The following is a 22,787-nucleotide window of genomic DNA, read 5'->3' as shown; positions in this document are numbered from 1 at the left end:
CACTTATTCAGAAAGATAGCGGAGTAAAGACATGCTGTGCTAGCAGGGCATATGGTCCTCTCCTTGCACGTGCTGTGCCCCTGAGGGCCCAGATGCGATGGGCACCTTGCACCATCTTCACTCTCTCCCTGAAGTGTTGGGCTGGCATGTCTAGTGACACTACTCTTCAGCCCCATGGAAAGAGGAGAGCTGTTGAGACGTGGAGTGCCCATTGGTGGTGTGACACAGTGGCTGCAGTAAAGGCTGCAGGCTGTTCAAGGGATGTCATACCTTACTTGTTCCTGACATTTTTTCCACCCCTGCTCTGGAGCTGAAGTGAAAAGCCTGTTCTTGTCACTGCAAGCCATTCTTCATCGACTACTCACATAAGACCCGGACTCCTCCACCCTCCCTGACCCTTTCCTTGTAGTCCCCTCTGTCCCACCACACATAGACTCCTTGCAGCTAGCACAATAGCGTCAGCCTTCAGGAGCAAACCGATGTCTGTGTACAGGCTCACACACAGAGGAACGTGATAACCTGGGACAGGCCACATTCATCTTCATCGCAGGGAGGCAGCAGGATTGGAAATGGCGTGGCAAGATGAGGCAGCTGCATGCTCTTGTCACATGCACTTAGAGCAGAGCCACTGCAGATGTGACAACAGTGACACTCCAAGAAACCCTGGTCAGGTCTCAACCTCAGTCTGCCTGGGCTTCCTCCAGCCCTCCAGACTGGCCCTCTGTCAGGTTGGAGACAGAAGTGGGCCAGAACAAGGTGCAGCTGAGAGGCCATGGTGCCTTTGAGAGCTGTCCTGCCCTCTAGCCTTGTGGTCTGGACTTTCTGTGTGAAATGCATAGCCAAAGAAAGTTTTAGGAGGGAGGAAGTACTGCAATGGGCCCCCCACACTCAGGTAATGAGTTGCTTTCCAGCCACCAAACATAAGCGATGGGAGACAGGAGAAACTGCTCCTGTTGAACCCGCAAATCTGACTGCACCATTCAAACCTGCTTCAGTACAGAGGGGCTGTGCTCCCTTCCATACAAGTGATCTCAGAGGGTATGAAGACTGGCTCCCATCCCTCTGAGGCCCTCGTAATAGCCTTCTGTTCCTCCAGATTTATGGGACAAGCTGGCAAACCTGTTGACCCCTCTTGGTGGCAACCCCTGCACTGTGGAGGGGTGAGGTGTGGGGGCTGACACAGAGGGAGTTGAAAGGTTGCCAGTCCTACTCCAGATAACCCTGCTTAGCTAGCAGAAAAGAGCTGCTTGATTTTCCCTTCACACTGAAGGGTGTCTGACACACACATGAACAGGTTCAGGCCTGCCAGGCATGGACAGTATCTCAAATGGGTGCTCCCACCCCGCCACTGAGCACCACTCCTGGACATCTTGCTTGCAGAGTCTTGCCTTCCCACAGGCTTCTGTTTGCTCATGAGTTCCCATCACCAAGAGCATTCCACCCCCTGGAAAAAGACAGGTTCAACTCATGCCCTTTGATCGACTCTGAATCCATAATTCAGTCCAGTCTATCTCTATTTGTACACTGCCCTTCTCCACCTCCCAGAGTTATTCTCTACCCTTTGCTAGATACCTAAGATGCACTGAATGAGGCTGCTGGCTCTCCTCACAGCTGCTCCATCTCTGTCGCTGCAGACAATTTCTAGAAAGCCTTTTTAAAATGTATTAGCCTTCCAAAAAGGAGCTGATAAACAGAGAACGAGAGGAAGGGAAAAAGGGGGGAGGAGGCACGATGCAGTGATGTGGTTTATTCCACACATCTGCAGTATTCTCCTCCCAGCCCTCTTATTAAAATAGATGGACATTTATTATGAAAATGAATTACTGGGTGTGTGCAGGAGTCCTTAGGCAGGCAGGGAATAAGTGTCAGTCTTCTGCGTGTATGTCTGTGTGAGCCACTTACGCTGCCTATGATGAGGAGGAGGAACACATCTACCAGACAGCAATCTGTCAGATTTAGTACCCGAAGGGTTCTGTGTGTGTGTGTCTGTGTGTATGCATTAATGTGTGTGGTGCTGCAGTTGCCCTCAGCAAAGGGAATGTGTGACGGTGGCCAGCAACACATTCCCTGGTGGTGCCATTTGAGTTGCATAAGTTGTTCCCATCATAAATTTGCAAAGGCTCCAACCATGGCTGTCAAAGCACATGGATATGAGTAGGTGGTCACTTTATAGAACTGTCCTGAGACAACCCGGCCAATACCAAATGCATTGGTATCCAGCAGGCACAAGGTCAGGGATAACGCTTGGTGAGCGAACATGTTGCGTTGCTGGTGGGCAACATCAGGTACCATTTTGTTCACAGCACTGAGGAGATTGGGGCATGGTATAGCAAGGAGTCTGGAATGGAATTTTCTGTTTTGGAGCTAAGGAAAGGCAATGGAAACTCAAACTTGCTGTCTCTCTCCCTACCTCCATCTCTAGGAAAGAGGAACCCCGGTCCATCTCCACACGACTCTTGTGGTTAGTTTGATGGATGGAAATAACATAATTGCCTGTCTCTGTGAATTGTTTTGCCTCTCACAATTTGTCCTTCCAACCCTGTCCCCACTAGGAATAATTCTGCTCTGCAGTGCGTGGGTATCTGGGGGAAGAAGGGAGGGGAAAGGACGTAGCCAGCCTGAAAAGATTTGCAAGGATTTGGGATGAGGAGGGACTAGAAAGAGCTTGGATAGACCCTGATGTCATTGAAATGATCCAGGTAAACTCTAGGGAGCGCTTAGCCTGGATTCCCTCTCCCAATAACAGATTGTGGGTAGAAGAGGGACTCCAGGCTACATTTTGATGATTTTTGTCACACAGAGCATGAGCCTGAGAGGCACTAGGACAGACATTTCCTAAATTCTAGGCTCTGGGGCATATCTTACCAAACAAGCACACATTTATATTTCTCTTATGTATCTTGGAGGTGTTGCCAAGATAAAGGGCCAGATTCTGACTTCTCCTCTCACCTCTGGACATGACCCTGCTTCCCTGCATTGAACCCAAAGCAAGAGTGAATGTGCGTGTGGCCACATGTGCTCTAGAGCAGTGGGCAGCAAACTCACTCCGTATCACATCAGTGACAAAGAGATTCAACACAGGAGACATTTGCAGGCGCAAGCACAAGAAAACCTTCACGTTCCTTCTCCAGGGTGAGCGCGTGCTTCAACTCTGAGATACGCTCTCTGCCTCTTGAAATTAATTCAACATTCCTGTGGCTTGGGCAAAAATAACTACAATGAATAATCGGGCTGTGCTGGTCCTGCTGCAGATTGCCTGGCAGGCAGAGCCCTCTGCAGGAAAGAAAAAGGCAAGAGACTGAGACAGCACCAGTGTTTTTACTAGAGGAGACGTGAAAAGTAACAGATGAAATAGCAATAGCTTATCATGTCCTTTAACCCTGCAGGTGTAATTGCCTCTAGCAAGTCTCTGGTATTTGCCTCTGTGCTGTTCCCAGCTCGCAGTGTTACAGCTCCCTGCACCTTTCCTCTTGTCCCTTTAACTACTCGCCACTCCTATGCTGCCCAGCAGCTGCCTGCTTGTGCCGGGCGCTCAGCCTGTCTGCATTTTGGGTGCAGTGCAGGGCTGCAGTGGTGCTCGGGCTGCTTTGCTAGGCACAGGAACATGGCACTCGTCTCACATCCTCTGCCTTTATCACTAAAACGATCATGTTACCCTGAGTGTGGGGCTTGTTTCAAGCACTTTTATTTCTTTCTTCACACAAGAGACAAAAAACCCCCAGACTCTAGACAAAACCAATGTGCGAAGATGGGAATGTCTTTCTGTGTGTGCGTGTGCTTGTGTGTATGTGGTGTGTACGCACCTCCAATTTTTCATGACTTCTGAGTGCAGGCCTTTCCGATACAAAGCCTCACCCTCTCGGGTGGTACAAGGAAACAACCTTTGCTGGGGAGTCATCAGCTAGGAGGAGAGCTAGTGTTTGGGTTTCTTCCCTAGGGAGACCTGTGGTCCCTGAGTCTCAAAACAGAGAGACAAAAGACCCAGGGCTGCTTCCCTGGTCCGGAAGAGAGGGCTTTCTTCTGAGCAGAGGGCTTCTTACCTTCCCTTGCCCTCTGGTTTCAGAGTGATCAGTGGCCCCTTCTCAACAACCACTACGCATCTGTTCATGGAAGACAAACCAGTGGGGCTTTCCTGCTCTGCAACTGACTGGACCATGCTTGGCTGCTTTGAGAGCATCTATATGGTTCCTCACAGAAAAATACCTAAGCCTGGTTTGATGGCAGGAGGGGCTGAAGACATTCTGGATACATTCTTTTCTCCCCTCAGATCCTGCCCTACATGTCTGGGGCTATAAGAGAGAACCTGAAGGCCAGTTGCTGTTGAGCCTTTACGTTCAGACATGGGAAATGCCAGGCCCACAGTTCTGACAGTCCTCAGTGGATTGCACCCTGCGCCACTGACTTCAGTTTGGAAAAGGAAGAAGCAAATCTGGCAAGTTGTCCTGTCAGTCATCTTCCTGCCAAGTGGGAGGCAGAAGGAACTAATGCTCCCAAATTTCTTCACTGGATGAGCCCAGCATGGGAGGGAAGCTGTCCAACAACTATATCTTCCTGTTGCCAGTGACCAGGTCAGGGCTCAGTTTTTGTTGGCGATCTTCTTCTTACGGGCAGACACCAGATCATAGAAAGGATCCTGTGTGATGCTGGTCCTGGAAATAAGAGGAAATGGGAGCAAAATTAAGAGATTTAATGCTGGAGAGCAGCATAGGCAACCTAACTGAACTTGCACAGAGTCACCACTCACCAAAATGTGGGACTGGAGATCTGTACACCCACAGCAGAGAATTTAGCTGTGGCTAGAGATTCTCCAGAATGGACCTTCAAACTCTTTGAAGTCAAGAGGTACCACAGTTACTAGATTGCAAACATTTCTTTCCACCCCTTTTTAAAAGCTCTGGTAGCCAAATAAACTGTGTGACCATTTGTCCCTGGGGCTGAACAAAGGCAAGCTCAAGCCTCCAGTTCTTGTCTCCTCACCGTATTGCCTCAATCCACTCATCACGTTCTGCTGGTGTGGCTGCTGAGATCTTGTAAGACTGATGCTTGCCTTCAACTACCTTCCCATCCCCATCTGTTTTGCAAGCTTTGATCTTCTGCCCTTTGCAGTTGGGATTGAAGAGCTCAAAGCAGTTCTGTCAGAAAGGGAATAAAATGGAGCAGTAAGGCAGGACAGGGTGGACCAAAGAAACTGTGTTACCTTCAACCACGGATGACAGGCTCAGAGAGCTTTCAAAGCGGGGGGAGAATATTCTGTCTCTGAAATGCAACAGAGCCTTTCTTTGCTCACCCCAAGAATCCCCCTACGAGTCAGATTTCCAGGCCACCCCTCTTAGGTAAACACACACCTCCTGTGAAGGGCTGAACACTAAAGCAGGCTTTATGGAGAGATGGAGCATCAGCAGTTATCAGAAAACACTTTCTAGGATCTATCACTCTGCTCCACTCATGAAGATCTCTTCCCCTTTTAAGTAGATGCAACACCTTCTCTTCTGCCTGCCACCACATAGACAAAAAAGCACTTTCTCCCAGGGTCATGCCACATCGAAGAGTGGGTATCCATAGGAGATACACAGACAAAGAGTGTCACTTCCTGGTCAAGTTTCCTAATACCACAGCACTGTCTGGTCTACACATTATGGAAAGTCCTGGGGAGAGAAATTGGACCCACATCTCTTGGTGCAAAATGAGTAGAGAGTCAGCTGTGTGCACTCATCTCTGCCACCCTACACACACACACTCCTTCACCCACCCACCCCCCCCACCTCACCCAACTCCTCCAACGATGCAGCCAGCCAAAGGATAGCTCTCCATTCACACCAGAATCTCCCCTGGTAAAATATAATCATGTTTAGGCACCATCATGTTCAAATGGAGGGACAAGACAGTTTGGAATGGCACCTTCTCTCTGAGAAGCATGGTAAGAGTATGGTGTGTGCACCCTCTCTTCCCTCTGACCACCTGGGAGCCTGAGTTGGCAGAGTACCAAGCAATGGAGACGTACTGGCTTTTTGGGATCATCCACCTTCCGGACTGAGAGGTTCTCCAGAGGGATAATGCCCAGAGGCTCTTTGTCCTGAAGGCAAGGAAACATGAGTCAACACGCAGCATGCTCCCCACATCTGTGCCACTATTTACAGCCTCTGATTTCCCAGATGTGTGCCTTTGTGGGGGTGACAAGAGCAGTGTGTGCCTGGGAAGACCATCTCCATTTACACAATGGGGAGATGAGTTAACAGATCACAGCAATAGCTGCAGTGTCCAGCCTCTCTCCTCCTCAAGACCAGAAGTGAGGAAACACCACAGGAGAGAAGGCAAGTCTGACTTCAGTCTAGGAGCATAGGGATGAAGAGAGGAGTTGCCCCCTACCCTCTGCTCCTCCCTGACCCCTCAGAAGCTCATAACCACCCAGGACACAGTTTCCCCAAATGTGAGTTAAGCCTTTACCGTGGTATATTCAAAATAGTATAGGCAGTTATCAGTCAGAATGAACCAACGGCGTTTCCAGGTTTTCACACGTCCTCCTAAAGGCAGTGGGGTTCAAAAGCCATTAGTCATGCACTCTGCCATCCTTCCCACCTCCCACAAGCTCTGGACACAAACACACAGGAATACCCTCCCCCCCCCAGCTCTCCCTGTAGATCAACCCCAAGGAGGCAACCGTGGTTCTTGCTGCTGATGTGATGCCGTATGGTGGACATGCACACACAGGGAACCAACTTAGCTCTGATGGTGCTGGGAATGGGGAGGGGTGAGGGGTAGCTTTTTGAGTCCCTTTTTGAGGAGTCAGAGCCTGCAGGAGTGGGCTGGGAAGAGAGAGCAGGCGGCGGGTTTCAACAGCAGGTGTCAGCCTCACCCCACTGCAGAAGACGGGAGGGAAGGACAGCAGAGATGCTGGTGGGTTCTTGAGGGAGATTTGTGGTGGGAGGCAGGGGGGCACGGGATTCAGAGGAGCTAGGGGAATCCTCCCCCTTACCTAGTTTCAGAAGCCAGCCCTCACGGTTAGGGTTGAAGAAAGTGTGCGTGAGATCGTTCCCATCATCCTCTGGTATGGAGAATGGCTCATTCTTGATGCTCTCAAACAGATTCTGCCCCAGAGCGGTGGTGAGGGAGAGAGAAAGACAGATTTCTGACAAAGCTTGTACGTAACCCTCCTAAGTCCATCTGGTTCCTCGCTCTGTTTCCACAGGGGCAGTTGGGTAAACGGGGAGGGGAGGGAGCAGTGAACACTGAGGGGTACAAAAAGCCCTCAGTCTACACCTCACAGGTCTGTATGGGGGATCACCAGCTTTTTCTGCAACCTGCATCAAAAAAAGAGACCAAATCTGGAAAGTAACAGACACAAAAGTGTGCATCCATATCAAGAGAGACTGCCGTGACCAAACCCAGCATGTCATACGAGTGCTGCTGTGGGTAGTACTGGGGGACACACGGCACGACAGAGACTGCAGCCCCATTTAGGCCCTGGGTTGGTGGTGCCAAACATTCTGCTGATAACGTATATAGAGACCAACACACACATCTACATGACCACAAGGAGGCACATTTCATTGAACCAGGGCTTTTGCACTGAAGGACACACAGTGTGTCATTTGTAACAGCAGAGTGACAGGGAGGCAGGTTACTAGCTTTCAAGGGATACAAAAATGTCATTCCCATAACTGGATTTGCCATAATTTATTACACAAGTCCCAAGCGAAAAAAAAAATAAAAAATTGAAACTACAGGCTCCTGCAAATTGCCTGAAAGAAATGACAGCCTGGAGAAAAATCTAAAGCCTTCACCCTGAAGGCATGCTGCTCAGCAAACCCAAGTGTGGGAGGTAGGCAGCTTCTTTGACACAAAACACAAGTTATTCCCCCCAGGTTGGTTGGATGAAGTTAGACACATGTAAGCAGGCTGCCCGCTGCCCGCCTCTACCTTGTCTCATACCTTCCCCATGCCTGCTGAGCCTTTGAGAAGATGATAGCTCCAGCTTTGCTAATGGATGTGTCCCCGGTCTCCCCCATCTGCATCTGGGATCAGAGACACCATGGACCTGCTGAGAGCTTTATAGATGCTGGAAGAGACCCTGACACTCACTTGGGGCTTGATGGTTCTACTCACTCAAAGTTCTGTCCTGGTATAAGAGAGGTCAGGCACTGGTGTCCTGACTGGTGTGAACACTGGAGTCAGCTGAGACGTTTAGGTATGAACAAGGAAAGGGATTCAAAATGTGGGCTGTGGTGACGTTGTCTGACACACACACAGAGACACACAAGAAACAGACAGTCCCTGAAGAGGCTAGGAGTTTCAAAGCTGGGCAAAGGTCAGGTGCCCAGCTAGCTCCCACAGAGGTGGGCGTCCCATTCACACAGCCTCACACCTACATGACACAGACACCTGGAGCTCATGTCTTCCTCTCTCACACAGTTACAGTATCTGTTCCTCTCTTACACAGACACACATAAAAGCACAGACTTTCTTAAACCAGTACTGCTATTCCCTGAATGCTCCAGCTCTGCCTCTCTTGCTCCATGAACTCACTGACAACCAAGTGTGCAGCCCCTCTCCAAAGTAGTTTCCACATTTTCCAGCTTTGCTTTTGTACATACTGCCCTCTTCCCTTGCACAGAGCTTCCCCTTGTATGGCAGAAGGCCAGTAACCCCATATTACACTAAGATCTGTGGACCTTTGTTTCTCAGTGGACCCCACGCCAGAGAGAAAAGAGGGACTGATGAGAAAATAGGAGGTCTTCTTACCTTTAAGAGCTCTTCTGGCAGGTCCCCTCCATTGTCAATGCCTCTGTTGATGGATACAAACCTTTCAAAGGGGGGTTTGTCTTTCACATTGGGGTTGTGCAGGCTGGTGTTAAGCATGATGATAGAGAAGGAGAGTATATAACAGGTATCTGGGAATGAGAAATAAAACCAGGATGAGTGGCACTTGTCTTAGAGGACAGATCAGTCTACACCCTAACAGGTGGCCTGGTTTCCAGTCACTGGAGAACAGCCTTGACCCCTCTGGTGTAGGAGGAAAAGGGAGATGTCCCCTCTGCCAGAAGTAAGGACAGACAGGGCTAGAGGAGAGTTGATCTCCTATGATGGAGGTGATTCCATCCCCTCAAGGTAATGGGGCAAGTTGGGTAGATCTGCTCTGATAATGGCTCTGCCAGAAGGAAATTTTCTACAGACCCATGTCTGTCAGTGCTGTCCTTGCTGTGATGAGGTACACCTCATGGGGGGCTGGGAGCACTTCTCAAGGCTATTGCCCATAGGGATGGATTGGAGTACAGTAGCGAAAGGAAGATTGAAGACCCTCAGCCTATTGAAAAGCTTAACAGAACTGGGTTGCCTCCTTCAGCTTCAGGGGATAGATCCACAGTTCCAAGTGTTGCCCTCTGTGCTTTGTGAATGGAAAAGAAAGGCTTCTCTCTTTAGCAAACAGTGGAGCTCAGCTTTACAGACCTTCTTCTCCCCATAACTACCTGTGGACTGGAATACTCCTGGGTTACACTTGCAGTACCAGTTGGCAAAGGCCTCCATCATTCGGTCAATCTTCTGTGCTTCCCCAGGCAGCCGGAAGCTCCATAGGAACTGTCTATCAGCAGCAGCATGTCAAAGAGTTAGTCAGATTGGTGTAAGGGACATTTATCCCTTCCCTTAGCCCATGGGACACCATGACAATAAAAAAGGTCATCCCATCACACTGAGGAGACAACATAGTGCATGAAGCAGGAAGTCTTCCTCTCTAGAAATTGCCTGGGCTCATCAGCCTTGAACACACTAAAAGGAGGAAGCAGAACTATGCAGCCTGGAAATTATGGCTCCTCTTCCCTAATGAGTGCCCTGCAAGGCAGCAGAGACTTCAAGAGAAAGACTCCTGCCAGGAGGCTGACCTATAAGAAAACAAGATACCCTAAGACAGAGTCACTTTGTCACTGACATAATGGCCACTGTGGACAGACATGTATCCTGGTGCAAAAATTAACTTGCCCCATACCCCCAAGCATCAAAGCCATGATGACCCACCTTGGTTTCCCCATCTTGTCTGCATATGGCCAGCTCAGTCAAGGGGCCATGAAAGAGTTCCCCCAGGAAAAGGTGTTAACACCTCACAGAGCAAGTCTGGGAGCCAACGCACACAGGAGGGACTTGGGAAGCCCCATTTCAGCCCTGTAGGGCTTCACAAGCTTCCTGGCTGGTAAGATCCAGTGGCTGAGCAAGCTCCTGCTACATCCCCTGCATCCTGCATGCTCACTCACCTCAGTGCCTGCACCAGGTTGAGGTTGGCAAATTGGTGACATGCCACAAAGGCTTGGAGGATCTGAATGTTTGTGGGGTCCCTGGGAGAGGAATGGGGGGAAAAGGTCAGAAGAGAGCGTTGACTCAGTTTGGATGCCACTTGGTGTGATGACATGCACCTGGATCCATCCCAGCCTCTACTTCCCCTCTGACCAACAAGAAGCCAAGATGCACGCTCTTGTATGGGAAGATTGACCCCATTGCAGACAGGAGGACGGGTAGCCCATACAGCCAGCCTTAGCCACATTCCAAAGCCCCCCACCCCAGGGTGTCCTACCCACCCAGCCCTCTGCAGTTTGAGGTATGTTCAGTTTTGGCACCTGACTGAGGTCTGCCAGGGGTCATCTAAAATGGTAGTTGAGTGGGGCCAGGCAGGAGAGAGCCTCCAAAGGGCTTCCTCATCCTCGCTGGGTTGCTCACCTCCCACCCAGGTAATCTCCAATGGCTGTTTTATTCAGGCCTTCGCCCTTGTGCAGGAATTTGGCGATCTCCTGCAGGTCTGAGGACAATACCTGCTGCTCAATCAGGTACTGGATACCCTAGTGGAAGAGAAGCAAGACAGCAAAGTAAGATAGCACCTTCAAGGGAGACCACAGTTCTGTTCCTCATTCAATCACTCTTCATCTACTATGGTGGGTCAGTCCCACTTCCATTTCATCCCTAGATTTGGATAAATGTTTCCCTGGGGTGGAAATTCAAGAAAAGAAAAAGGGGCAACGTAGTTTAAAAGTGCAAAAGGCAGGTATATTTAAGGCAAAGTCAAAATAGTTCATTTTAACATTTTTCAATCAAAATATCTCAGTGTTCTGTTCCCAAATGTATTTTTTTTCTGATTAACTTAAAGAAAAAATATGTTTTGTTTTTTTTTAGTGACATAATAAAAAATATACTCAGACAAAAATATGGGCTTGAGACAATTTAAAATAATTTTTTCCCAAATTTTCTTCTATGCCACAGAACAGAGAAATCTGCATTCTTTTCATCCTCCTGAGCGAGTAAGGATAGAACATGTTTTTTTCTGGAATACAGAGGGTCTGAGTTGGGCTGTGCAAAGAGTCAACACTCTATTTTGGAAGGAAATTCATGATTTTCAAAGTCACAGAAAACTGAGGTTTTGTTCAGATTCTAAGCAATATCTAAAAACCACCGCAACTCTCCAGACCACATTGCAATTCTCCTCACAAAATACAATAAGGGAATGAAAATTGTTTTAGATCCATCAAAATGTTCTACTTCAACAGAATCAATTCACTTTGCCTTGTAATATATAAGAAACTATTTCTAAAATGCCCCAAAGAAAAATTAGTTTGAAAAGAAGATATTGAAATGTTTGTGAGATTTTTGCACACTATTTTCCTTTCTTTTTCCCTAGATGGAAGTTTGGTAAGATCAATTTAATTTTTCAGAACACTGCGGTGATGATGGGGTTCCATTTTCCAGAAGAAAATATCTCTCTCAAAAGCTGGATTCCTAATGCTTACCTCCTCTAGCCTCAGGAACTTGCCCTGAGATCTTGGAGATAGGAACTCATTTAAAGTATCCCCATTGCATGGATGAAGTGTAACCTTAGCAAGGACGGGCAAAGAAAGATGGTTGTATTATAGCACCTGTCAGCCTATGGCACATAGCAAAAGGGAAGCAATAAACAGAGATCTGCACATGCTTATTCTAAAATAAAAAAAATACAGGCACATAGTATAACATTTCAACAAGGCTGATCAACATTGATCTAACAAAGCTAAACTGGTTTGGGGTCAGAACTAGTTCAGGTATTTCTGCACAGCATGGCACACTGCCATAGATAGAGATGCCTCTGAGGCCTCAAACCAAGGTCAGACAGAAAGACAAAAGGAAACCTGCTCTCACACAGGTTGGAAGTACTGATATCACCGCTCTGAGACAGCTCCTACTGGCAGAGGGATGCCCAGGTGACTGGCAAGCACTCCAGCTGTGGTACAGACACTGGGGAAGAGGCATCTTGAGGGTCTTGGCAGGGCAGAGGAAGAGGCAAGAAAAGTTGTCACTCAAACCAGAAGCCACCCGAGATGCTAGTTGTGGTGGTTAGCTGACGATGAGCAATCGTTCAATCGCAGCTTGTGGTTTTCCTTACAGAGCTCAAAAAAATGGTCCACCAGTGAGGAGGAAGAAAGAGGAAACAGTCCTTCTCACGTCTTCTCTATATAATCATTACAATTTTAGAGTTTCCTGCAGAGGGCTGAAGGCTACAGAGTCTGGACCCCACTGGTCAGAGTCCCAGAAAGCAGAAAAACTGGATCCATCCCACAATCCAACCAGTACTACCAAAACCAAAATTACTCCCAAAATGACAGAGGCAGCCTGTCCTCTTCTGTTCTAAATGAGCCAAGGAACCAGACACCCTCAAACATCTCACCTTCTTCTTCTTTCATTCTCGTCCATCAAACTATGGCCAATTCTTAGCCTCTCACAGGCAACAAGAGCTGGGCTGAAGGAGATTTGGCTATCTTGATACATTGGCAGTATTAAATCATCCTCTCTTTATTTATCTTAGTTTTGGGTTGCATCTGATGGGATGGCCTGTAGGCACATGATGTGGGGGGAGGCAACACAGCTTGATCATACCAGAAGACCTTACTCAGCGACAGGAAGGCAGATGCTACTAACTGGAGCCTTAGTGAGGTAGGAAATCAGCTCCACAGTCCCATGCTGTGGTTCCTTTGGCATGGGTAGCTGCAAGTGGACCAGGAGCCAACAGAAGCTCTTCCACCCAACTTTCTCCTCATAGGTGGAATGTGCAAATCCTACCTTTGCAGGGTCCATGTTGAATTTCTTCCGTCCCAGGGACAGAAGTTTATCCCTCTGTGATAGTTTGCTGCAAACATGAAGAAGGAAAGTCAAACTTAGAATAAAGGGCCATGTTTCAGTTCACTCACAAGGTAACTCGGATATCTCAAGGACAGGTGTCTGACTATCCAGGAATAAAGAGAAATCTCTGAGGAGAGAAGGGTATTCCTGGCCTCATTTTCCTGTTCTTTTTGTGATCCAAATCACACCCGTGGTTTTTTTTTTTTTTCTCAACATCAGGAGAAAAACTTTGCGAACTAAGGAATACCCATCTTGTCCCACTTGCCTGGTCTGCTCTCCAGGATTATTGTCTGCTTCCTGCCTCCCCTCTGCATTTTGGAAGCACTCAATCTCTGCAAACACTTCAGCAATCTCTTCCTTCAGCTTCTGCAAAATAAATATCAGGAGAATGAAGGCAATGGAGGGAAAAATAGCAGACACATAGAGAGCTTACCTTACTTCTTCCCTCAGTCAAAGGAAAGGGACAGGTCAGATGGCCATGACCAGCCAAGGATGTCTATGAAATGGGCACTACTCTGGGGTGACCTTGCTGGATTCCATTTGAAAACAATGGGACAGAGAGGTAGAAGGATGTTCTCATGTCTCTTGTCAATCAAGGCCAGAAAATCAAGCTTAGCCAGTGTGGAGAGTTAGAGAACTCACCCCAGTGTTGATTTCAGTTCCTCAAACAATGTCAGATGTGAGACTTCTTCCATCGTGCCCATTTCCTTCTAGCTTTTACTTTGCATAGCCCTGCTACATATCCAGGAAGGGGGAAGTGGAACCAGTAACTGAGAGGTCAATGTGAACCTGAAGTGTCCACGTTGTGAAACACAGAGTTTTTAATGCACCTACTGTTCAAATAGCAGTGAGTAGATATCTGTCTTTAGGTGGAGAAAGAAGAGAGGAGGAGTGAAAGAAGAGTAATTACTGCCAAACTTGAAAACAAACAATTGTAGAATTCAGTTTCCTTTAGGTCTGTGGCAGACCATGGCCTTCTTGGCTGGATATTCTGTGTTACTAACGAAATGAAGGTGTCTGTATCTCCTTGCTTCCATCCTACAGTTATGGTCCCCCTGAGACCCAGAGTGCATCACAGCTGTCTTCCAGGAATCACCCAAATTCTTCCCCATACAAACCAGAACAGGCAGGGGAAGAGGGGTTGTTTTATGACAGATGTGCCTCAACAAGGAGTGAGAATGTGGCCACAGTATGCACCTGGATAGAGAAACTTAAGTTCTCCAATATCGCATAATTTAAAGGAGCTTATGGATTTCAGTTTTGCCCAGGCCTTCATTCTGTTTTGCTTCATCCGTCTCCAGACGTGGGAGTGCTCCTTACTAAGCTTTAGGTATTTCACAAATGCAACGAAGCCACGACCTTAGCTCCTGAATTCCAAATTATTATCAGTTTTGTTATTGTACTCACTGCTGTCTTTTTCCAGCATAACAGGCAAGTCTAGACCCATCCTCTCCCCTGCTCCCTCTCCCCCACCAGACATTCCCCCAAGTCTATGTGTTAAAGGGTATTGCTAGATAGTTTCTGAAGAAATCCACCTGGGAAAATTTCTCTAGTTCTAGGCACCCTTTCACCTAAACTCATCCTGCTCCACTGGACAATGCATACCACACTGGTTAATGGCATTGGGATTTAGAGTATGGGTCTGTGTAGACTAACTAGCACCTTTTTTCTCTCAGTAGTGGATAAAAAATGTCATATTCCTGTGCAAGTATCCTGCCTCCTACAGTGCCCATTGCCTATTCTGAAAACTGAAGAGATAAGAACCACACACAAGCAAACCACATGCACATACATTCATAGGATGTTTTTCAAGAAGAGAAAAGACACCATTCTGACTTTGTAGCAGGGATGGTAAGTATGGAAGCCTGAGAAGTGATAGGTATTTTGACTTAATCCTTTACTCTATGCAAGGAAATACTGCACCTATTCCCTAGGCATCCGGCCATCTCCATGTTGTGGAAAACTCAGTGCAAGTCCAATGTTTCAGTGCAGTAAGCTCTCTCAAATGGGAGCTCACATTCCATGGTGGTGGAGGCAGAATGAAGTAGAAAATATGCAGCACCATCCATGACTGTGATGTGGTGTCAATGACTAATTTTGAATCTGTCACTTTCAGACATTGTAGGAGTCAGTGGAGAAATGTTTGGATCTGCTCAAAGAAAAGAGGAAAAGCAAGTTCAACCATGGAAACGTGTATGGAAGGTCATGCCATCACCCCTCTCTAAAGAGACAGGGTCCTTCATGGAGGATTTGTTAGAGGTCCACAAACCAAACAAAAGTTTGAAAAACACAGTGGGATGCAGCAGGTAACTAGGACTGATATGTCATTAGCAGGTAACCAGCAATTAAAAATAGTCATAAATGCTGAGCCATATCCCTGCCAGTATGACTTAGTAAAGTAATACTAATTTCTTTAATCCTAAATATGCAGTCCCAGCTCATCTCTGCTAATGAGCTGACCAGCCTTTCTCAAATACCCCATTATGGTAGTTGATGACTCCTGCAGCAGAGAGTACCACAGGTTGGATGTACACTGGTGGCAAATATACCAGGGCAGCTTGAACCTCAGGATTCAAGTTGGATCACACAAGAGCAAATGTCTCCTGTGCAGGAGCACTTCTGCATGGCCTGGCCTGCTATGTGAAAACACTCCTTGGTGAAGACAGTTTTGAGAAGGCTAGGCAGACAGGAGGAACAGGATGGTCCTTACCTTAATGTCCTCCAAAAGCTCCTGTCTGTGCTGCCTGATTGCCTCTATTTCAGCCTCTTCAGCCTCACTCAAGTCAGTTGACCCTGGAAGAACAAAGAGATGCCTGTGAGAATACTACTGGGGCCCACATATCACGGGAAAAGCTGCTTCAGCCTCTCAGCACCGATCCTCTCCTAGGGTGATGACACAGCAACTTTGATTTCTGTGTTCCAGCATCTATGTTCCGTGCTGTTGCAGCCACTGCACCTCAGCTTTGCCCTGCAAATGGTTCTCAGTCCAGAGCAAGCAGCATAGACCTATGTACCCCCTTGCAGCAGCCAGCTGCTGTGCCGGTAGCCTCCGATCTAACCCTGCAGCAACCCACACCGCCTACTCAACCGATTTAGCTCACTATGAGCACAATGAAGAGCTTACCAAATGCTCTTTGGTGGTTTTTATGTCAGTCACCTTTATGTACAAGACCTTTATCTCATGAAAGATGTGACCTAAATACTTCTTCTACATCCAAACCTCCCATGAAGAACCACTGGCTTCATGGATTGATCTGCCACAGCTAGAGCCAGAAATGGCTTAAGAGAGAGAATCAAGGGTTTTCAAGTCTGAGGGCAGGATCTGGGGAGATAAAAGTCTTGCTGAAGAAGGACCATCTGTGGGAGGCTGTTGTTCTGTGGACTATAGACAATGCAGAAATACGAGTAGGCTTGTAATGTACAGGAAGAGATACCAGCAGAGCCAAGGAGACCACAAAATGATTCATAAAAGACCTAGAAGAACTGGGGTGACAGCACTGCTGCTAAATATAATCCAGGTGAAGCACAGCCTCTTCAGCAAGAAGAAGGAAGAAGCTGCAGCCCTAGAGAGGCAAAGCAGATGGTAAGCCCCAGGAAAAAGACAGAGGGCTCACAAAAGGCTGAGAGCACTGAAGCTCCTGGGAGGTCACTGCAGAGCTTGCAGCCAGGGCCCTTGCTGCACCTAAACACCGCGAGACACAGCTTCCCCAGGAAGCCAGGTCAGATCACTGGATGTCCTGCTCCACTGTTTCATAAGCCAAAATCCCCCAGGCCTCCCGTCTTCCTGGAAAAAGGGGAAGTAGCACCAGCTGCCTTGGAAATTCTCTTAGTGTGGATCTCACATGCAAAACAATTGCTATAAATATGAGTGGGGAAAAAAGGGGAAGGAACCAGCCAAGAGAGACAGAAGGAAAAGGGAAGAGGGGCAGCCATCTCAGAGCCCATATGCTCCTTTCCTGTCATGGCCACAAACAGCCCAGAGAGGCCTGCCTTCCCCGATCCTAATCTTTCCCCCATCCTTGCAGCTGGCTGAGTTTCCATGTGCTAAGCCTGTCTTATTACTTTTCTCAGGCTGCAGCCTCTCCCCATCACTCCTCCTGCTGTGTTCAAGCATTGCATTCCCTGGGGAGAGGCTGCTGAGCCTCTGGGAGGAAAGCACAGGGTGAGGAGCCAGCAAGAAGCCAGGGCTGGGAAGGACTGAGGACCTCTCCTGGCTCTGCAAGCAGCCCTCCTGAAGAGCTGAAAGAAACTGACTGGTTGCTAAAGTTGGTCAAGAGGGGAGGAAAAACTGGGGCACCCAGCAGCTTGCAATGGCCAAGTCTGTGTGTTAGGGGGAAACAAACAAACGAACAAGCAACCAAGCAAACAAAACCAAACAACAAACAAAAAGAAACAACAACAGAAAACCCCCATGCAGTGGTTTTGCTGCTTGTTAGGCAGGTTGCTGACTTCCCCTTGAATGTCAGCCCTGTGCCTGCAAATGCTGCAAATCTTGGTCTCTCCAGCTTTATCTCTCTCACCCCTACAGGAGCTGGTAATTGTGGAATCACTGGGGTGATTCCGTGACAAATTACCACTAAGACCATTTGTCCCACATTTCTTTCCACAAAAGCAGGACATATGGGAGGAACCTCCCCTTCCCCCACCCCATCAGCAGTCTGTGGTGTATCTGGTTGCTTTGCTTCAGTTGTTCTGTGTGTACTGAAGCAGCCTAAAGCATCTCAAAGAGATGTGAGGCTCCCAGAGGATGCCATCTCACCCACAGGATCCCCACCGAGACTGTAAATAACTCAGTCCCCCTTCCTCCTGAACATCTGAAAACTTCAAGTCCCAAGTGATTTACCTGTCCCATTTGTCAAAATGAGAAAAGTGTGGGAAGGACTGTGCATGTGGGGATAGCAGGGGAGAAAAAGCATACAAGTCATGGAGAAGGGAGGGAATCAAGGGACAAAAAAACAGGAAAGGGTGAAATAGTAAGGAAAAAAATGGGATGGATCAAACTTTCAGAGCAATTGAGACTGAGCTTCAGAGAGGGTCCTTGTACGGTTTCCTAAGTTTCCTAAACAGCTTAAGTCCCTGATTGCCTTGGAAAATAATTCTGAGGTCAGTGCCTGCATGTTACTCTGTTTTCCTAATGCCCTACACAAGGCTGCTTTGATGGTGTTCATCAATGTTGTTGCACACATTGGGGTCTCCAGGTAGGGGAAGCGAACACAAAAGGTGTGTTTGGGGAACCATCCACAGAAAGAAGGCAGCAGAGGCAGCTGGGAAAGCAGCAGATGAGATAATGAGAGCAGGCTGCTTTGCCTGTCCGTTCTTCTCCATGTCGAGAATAAGCCAAGCTGGCAGAAGAGGGACACTCTGAGTGAAGCACCACATAGCTCACTCCAGATGCTTGCAATAGCAGAGGGAATTCATCTCTGCACCGAACGACCAAGTAACGGCTTCAGCCTCGTCAAAATCCTCAGTATCACCAAGTTCCACTTCCCTCTAGGGCTAGGTCAGGACACAGATGAAGCATAGCCCTGGTAAGGGTTCTCTGCACAGGGGAAAATTTCACCCTGATGAAGAACACCCCATGAAAATACCCACAGGTTTCAGGGGGATGCTGGCAGTTAAACCAACATTGAAGTCTTTGAGTTCAGACACACAACATAAAAACCCAGCTAGGATCCTCTCCAAAGAAGATGTGAAGTTGCTGCTTGGAGTTTATTTTCACAGAGCAAATGTGGAAAGGAAAGCACATCAGCATCACATATCTGGGGTTTACACCTGCTCTTGAGGTTGTTTCCCCACTCTGAGGGCAGACCCAGAAAGAAAGACTGGTGAGTTCTTCATGAATTGCCCAGGCTTATCTTTTTAGTGCTCTCACTCAAAACAAAACACAGACTTCTATTCCAGTTGTGGTGACTTACGCCCTCAGCCTCCCCATCTGGAGGGCAGGTCGGAGTTACCCAAAAGTCTGGGTACTCATGTGGCTGAAATGTGTTAGCTGGTCTCATTTCCTCTTGCAAAGGGCTGTGCAGAGCCATCCAGGTGCCAAGTGAGGCCTTCAATCCCAAGCAAAAGTATATGAATAGGAAGGTAGCTTTTGGGGCAAGTGGGAAGTGATTACGCAGGAGAGCTGGAAGGATGGACTGCAGAAATAGCAGGGGAAGGTTATGATGAACGACTGCATCTGTAGCACTGTTACAGACCATCCACATGCTACCCACCCACAATGTAGCACCAGAGGTTCAGCTGGCTCATTTGCAAGGCAATGTAGGGCTCTGAGTGTGGTTGCTAAAAGGTTTGGACACCTCCACCTATAGCAACACACAAGCAGAGCAGTCTGATGGGCACCTTCTGCCTCGGTGAGGCTGTCTGGTGGAAAAATTTCACCTGAAATTCCTTTTCTTTTTTGATATGGCTGCTGTGTCATCTCCAGTGCAGACCACCACCTACCCAGCCCAGTACCAGGCTGGTACAAGACAGATAACAGGAAGCCTTCCAGCTCCTCAGTTCCCTCCAGCTCAGTCTGCCTCCCTCCTGCAGCTACTCCACAGTTCTCTTCCAGCTCATGTCAAAAGAAAATTGACATGTACCTCGCACAGGTTTAATTTGCACATTCCAGCTATGTGTGAAGAAGAATTTATGTTGTCTCCTGGTCCTTTTATCCCGCATGATAATGAACAGCAATCAGGATAGCTTCCAGACACTTTTGCCTATGGCTCTCACCCCACACATCCTAGCACATGATAGCGTGGTACAAGCCTACTGTCCCATGTCCCCGCACCCAGCTCCAGGATTTGGCATGCTGCCTCTGTGGCCTCACCCGGACAGTCACTAGAGGGTCATGATGGAAGCTAAAAGAGGACATCCACTGCAGGGAGAGCAGTCTCCCCATAGACATAGGTCTCAGCTGCATGCAGCTGGGGCAGACAGGTACCTAACAGGACCATTTTGCCTCCAGGTAGGAGCGACTCCAGGGAAAGGTGTATGTGCACCTTTCACCTTCAGGAAAATCATAGCACAACTGCAAAACTTGAAACACATCCAGGGCTCTAAAGCTCACTGGAAACCTGCATCTGGGGGCAGCCCTGGCTCCCAAGGTATAGCAGCATCCAACAAGCCCACTTTCCCACCCAGCTGTGAAGTGACAGGCTGGGACTGAGCAAAGAAATCAATCAGAACCTCCATATCTCTTCAGGCATTGTCTGTCTCCAGGCTCTGTCTTTAGCCAGAGCTGAGCAAACCCACATTGTGCCTGAGCAGGATCTCACTGTGCTACTGCAGCATGTAACTTTTAAGACATCATTAACTCAGTAATACATAATATCAGTGAATGACAGTGTCAGACCGTCAGTTCTGAGAGCCTCAGTTTCTGTGGAATGCACACCCTAAAATAAGTAGCAAAACATGGGGTATCCCCCTCCTCCTGTCCAGCTTGTCCTGCAGAAGCTTTATTCACAGTTGCCTTCAGATAGTTAAGGCTGTGTGATCTGAAGAGACCCACCTTCACCAGCATGCATAGCCAGATGCTGGCGAGAGCTCAGCTCCCGAAGGGCCCACCAATCTCCGTGGCAAGCAAGGCTGGCATGCAGTTTGAGTGTGCTCTTTCCTTGGCTATGCAGCTGGGAGCTAAAAAGTGCAGAATAGTTGCTGAAACTGGGCACTGCTTTTTCCCTTCACTCTGTGCTGTACATCCTATATGCAAAAGCCTGCAAGGACAGACAGTCAGACACAGCAGGGCCATTGCAAGATGATTCCTTTTCTTCCTGGCCCTTGTTCAGCCTATTCCCATTCAGCTCTCCCTATCTGCTGCCTTTGCACAGACACACAGAGCTTCCTCAGCCAGAGGCTAGAAATGTTCAGTCTGGCAGTATGCCTTTCCCTGCTGAATCCCAAACACTTTATCCACCTGCCAAACTAGGAAATAAAACCTGAGATCTCTCTCAGTTCCTCAGATGTTGCTTATCTGTCCCCACCCACGTCCGCTTTTTGAGATTATTTCAGGACCAGGCAAGCCCACCTGCAGGTCATTTGGAGTTGGCAGAACCCTAATATAGTCATTTCCCTTTAACATGGACATAAGCAAGAGAGGCCCCAGTACCAAGAGCCTTTCAAGAATGTTGCACTGGGATACCCAGCTGCATGAGAAGCTCTGCAAAGGCAAACCACTTCTTGGGAGCTGTAGAGAAACATCACTGAGGAGCTTGCAAGCCATGCCAGAGCTTCATGAAGAGAAGCCAAAGCTTACAGGTGCTCATCCCAAGTGTGACATATATCCTTGATACCGCTGAGTTAGTTCCCCGCTCAGCTCAGGATCACTAGCACAAGGGACCACGGCAATAGACACTCTTAGCACAAAGGCCGTTCAAACCAGTGGGAAAATTTCTCCTGATGTGAAAAGAGTTTGCTCATGGGAAAGCAAGTAAAAAGAAAACCATGCCTAATACTCAAGGCTGACAAGCAATTAACTGCACCACCTCATTCCTCCATCCAGCAGCCGCAGCATCCACTCTAGCTGCTGGGATTTCATGGTGTGCTCTGCCCTGCCAAACAGAGTGCACAGCCCTCACAGAAAACAAGGCAAAAGACAGTCAAGGCTTACCAGCAGGACAAAAGTCCATCCTGAAGAGCACAATGTATTTTCAACAAAAGTGTTGTTCCTTCTTGCCTTCTGCTCCTTCAGATGCTTCACAGAACTGAAACAGCTTGGAGCCAGTTACCAAGATCATAGCAACATTAGGGGGGCGGGTGGCCCTGTGGCTCCACCCTTCCTCTCCTTGTCCCTCCGACCACATCTCATGAGCTTGCATCAGTGAAGGAAACTGTGCACGCATACTGCTATGAGCTAGCAGGGGTTCCTTGGCTACTTCTGAGACACAAATCCACAAATATGTTTCCATTCCAGCAGCTTTGGGGGGGAATCTCTGAGGACATATCTGTGTTTGAGGGGATTGAAATGAGCAGTGGGAGGCTGATAGTACTTGGGGCTTTTGTCTGAGATACTCCAAGGAGAGAGAGGGGAAAAAAGGAAGTTCCTGATTCAGAATACCCATCTGATTTGGGAAGTGGTTTCACTTTAAAGGAAAGATTCTTTCTGTGTTAATTCTGCAGGAGGGGTAGGGGGATGAACACTCCAAAACTGGAGAGTGGTTAATGCAGGTGAGAAGAGAGTCATTGTCTTCTTTTCCCTCCCTCACTGCCCACTGAATGACTTTTACTCTAAGTCTTACTCATTTTTTTCCCCACTAATAAATTGTTTTTCTTGGGAAACCTCATAAATCCGAGGAGGAAAAAAGTCCTCTCTCAATGTTTAGCAATATTCCAGCTGGTGGGAGAGCTGGCATTAGCAGGACAGATTTGAAGGAACTGTGGTGCTCTGTTCATCTGCAAAGCAGAGAGGTGCTCTTTATTGTCCATCCCCTCCACACAGCCCTAGCAGGCTGTACACTTCCCCTTGAGTTAGTTGTATTTGGTTGCCATGTGATTTATGTGGTAGACCTCTGATGCAGGCGATGTGGGAAAAAAGAAGCACGTAGGAGATCACCATGTCAGAGCCAGAAGAACTGGTGACTGGGAATAAATAGGTCAAGTTGAAATCCAAACCAGCTGTGATGCCCAAACAGGCCTCTTGCCTCCTCTAGCAGGACCAAGGGGAAGTCATGCTTGACCAA

The 22,787-nt window shown here is 48.0% G+C and overlaps 1 protein-coding gene across 1 annotated transcript; it reads right to left on the bottom strand.

The window, feature by feature from the left end:
* Window positions 1-4,417: 4,417 nt before the first annotated feature.
* On the bottom strand, window positions 4,418-21,943 carry CYTH4 (cytohesin 4). Its single transcript, XM_010072715.1, has 13 exons — window positions 21,719-21,943; window positions 15,836-15,918; window positions 13,391-13,491; window positions 13,066-13,132; window positions 10,702-10,820; window positions 10,242-10,322; window positions 9,465-9,577; window positions 8,740-8,888; window positions 6,974-7,085; window positions 6,445-6,521; window positions 6,002-6,073; window positions 4,978-5,132; window positions 4,418-4,649 (listed from the first exon to the last, which is right to left on the bottom strand). The coding sequence occupies exons 1-13, from the start codon at window positions 21,735-21,737 to the stop codon at window positions 4,577-4,579; spliced, it is 1,221 nt and encodes a 406-aa protein (XP_010071017.1). The 5' UTR covers window positions 21,738-21,943; the 3' UTR covers window positions 4,418-4,576.
* Between the last annotated feature and the right edge of the window lie 844 nt (window positions 21,944-22,787).

This window comes from Pterocles gutturalis, unplaced genomic scaffold (assembly GCF_000699245.1).
Source record: "Pterocles gutturalis isolate BGI_N339 unplaced genomic scaffold, ASM69924v1 scaffold21226, whole genome shotgun sequence".
Lineage (NCBI taxonomy): Eukaryota > Metazoa > Chordata > Aves > Pterocliformes > Pteroclidae > Pterocles > Pterocles gutturalis.
Note: the sequence above shows the minus strand (reverse complement) of the source record. Positions and strands in the feature narration are given on the sequence as shown.

Excerpts from the sequence above, each read along its gene's own strand:
- CYTH4 (XM_010072715.1), bottom strand. Across the intron at positions 13,133-13,390 it reads AATCCTGGAGAGCAGACCAG|CAAACTATCACAGAGGGATA; the intron begins GCAAGTGGGACA and ends TCATGTTTGCAG. Across the intron at positions 7,086-8,739 it reads TGCCAGAAGAGCTCTTAAAG|AATCTGTTTGAGAGCATCAA; the intron begins GTAAGAAGACCT and ends GCTCTGGGGCAG.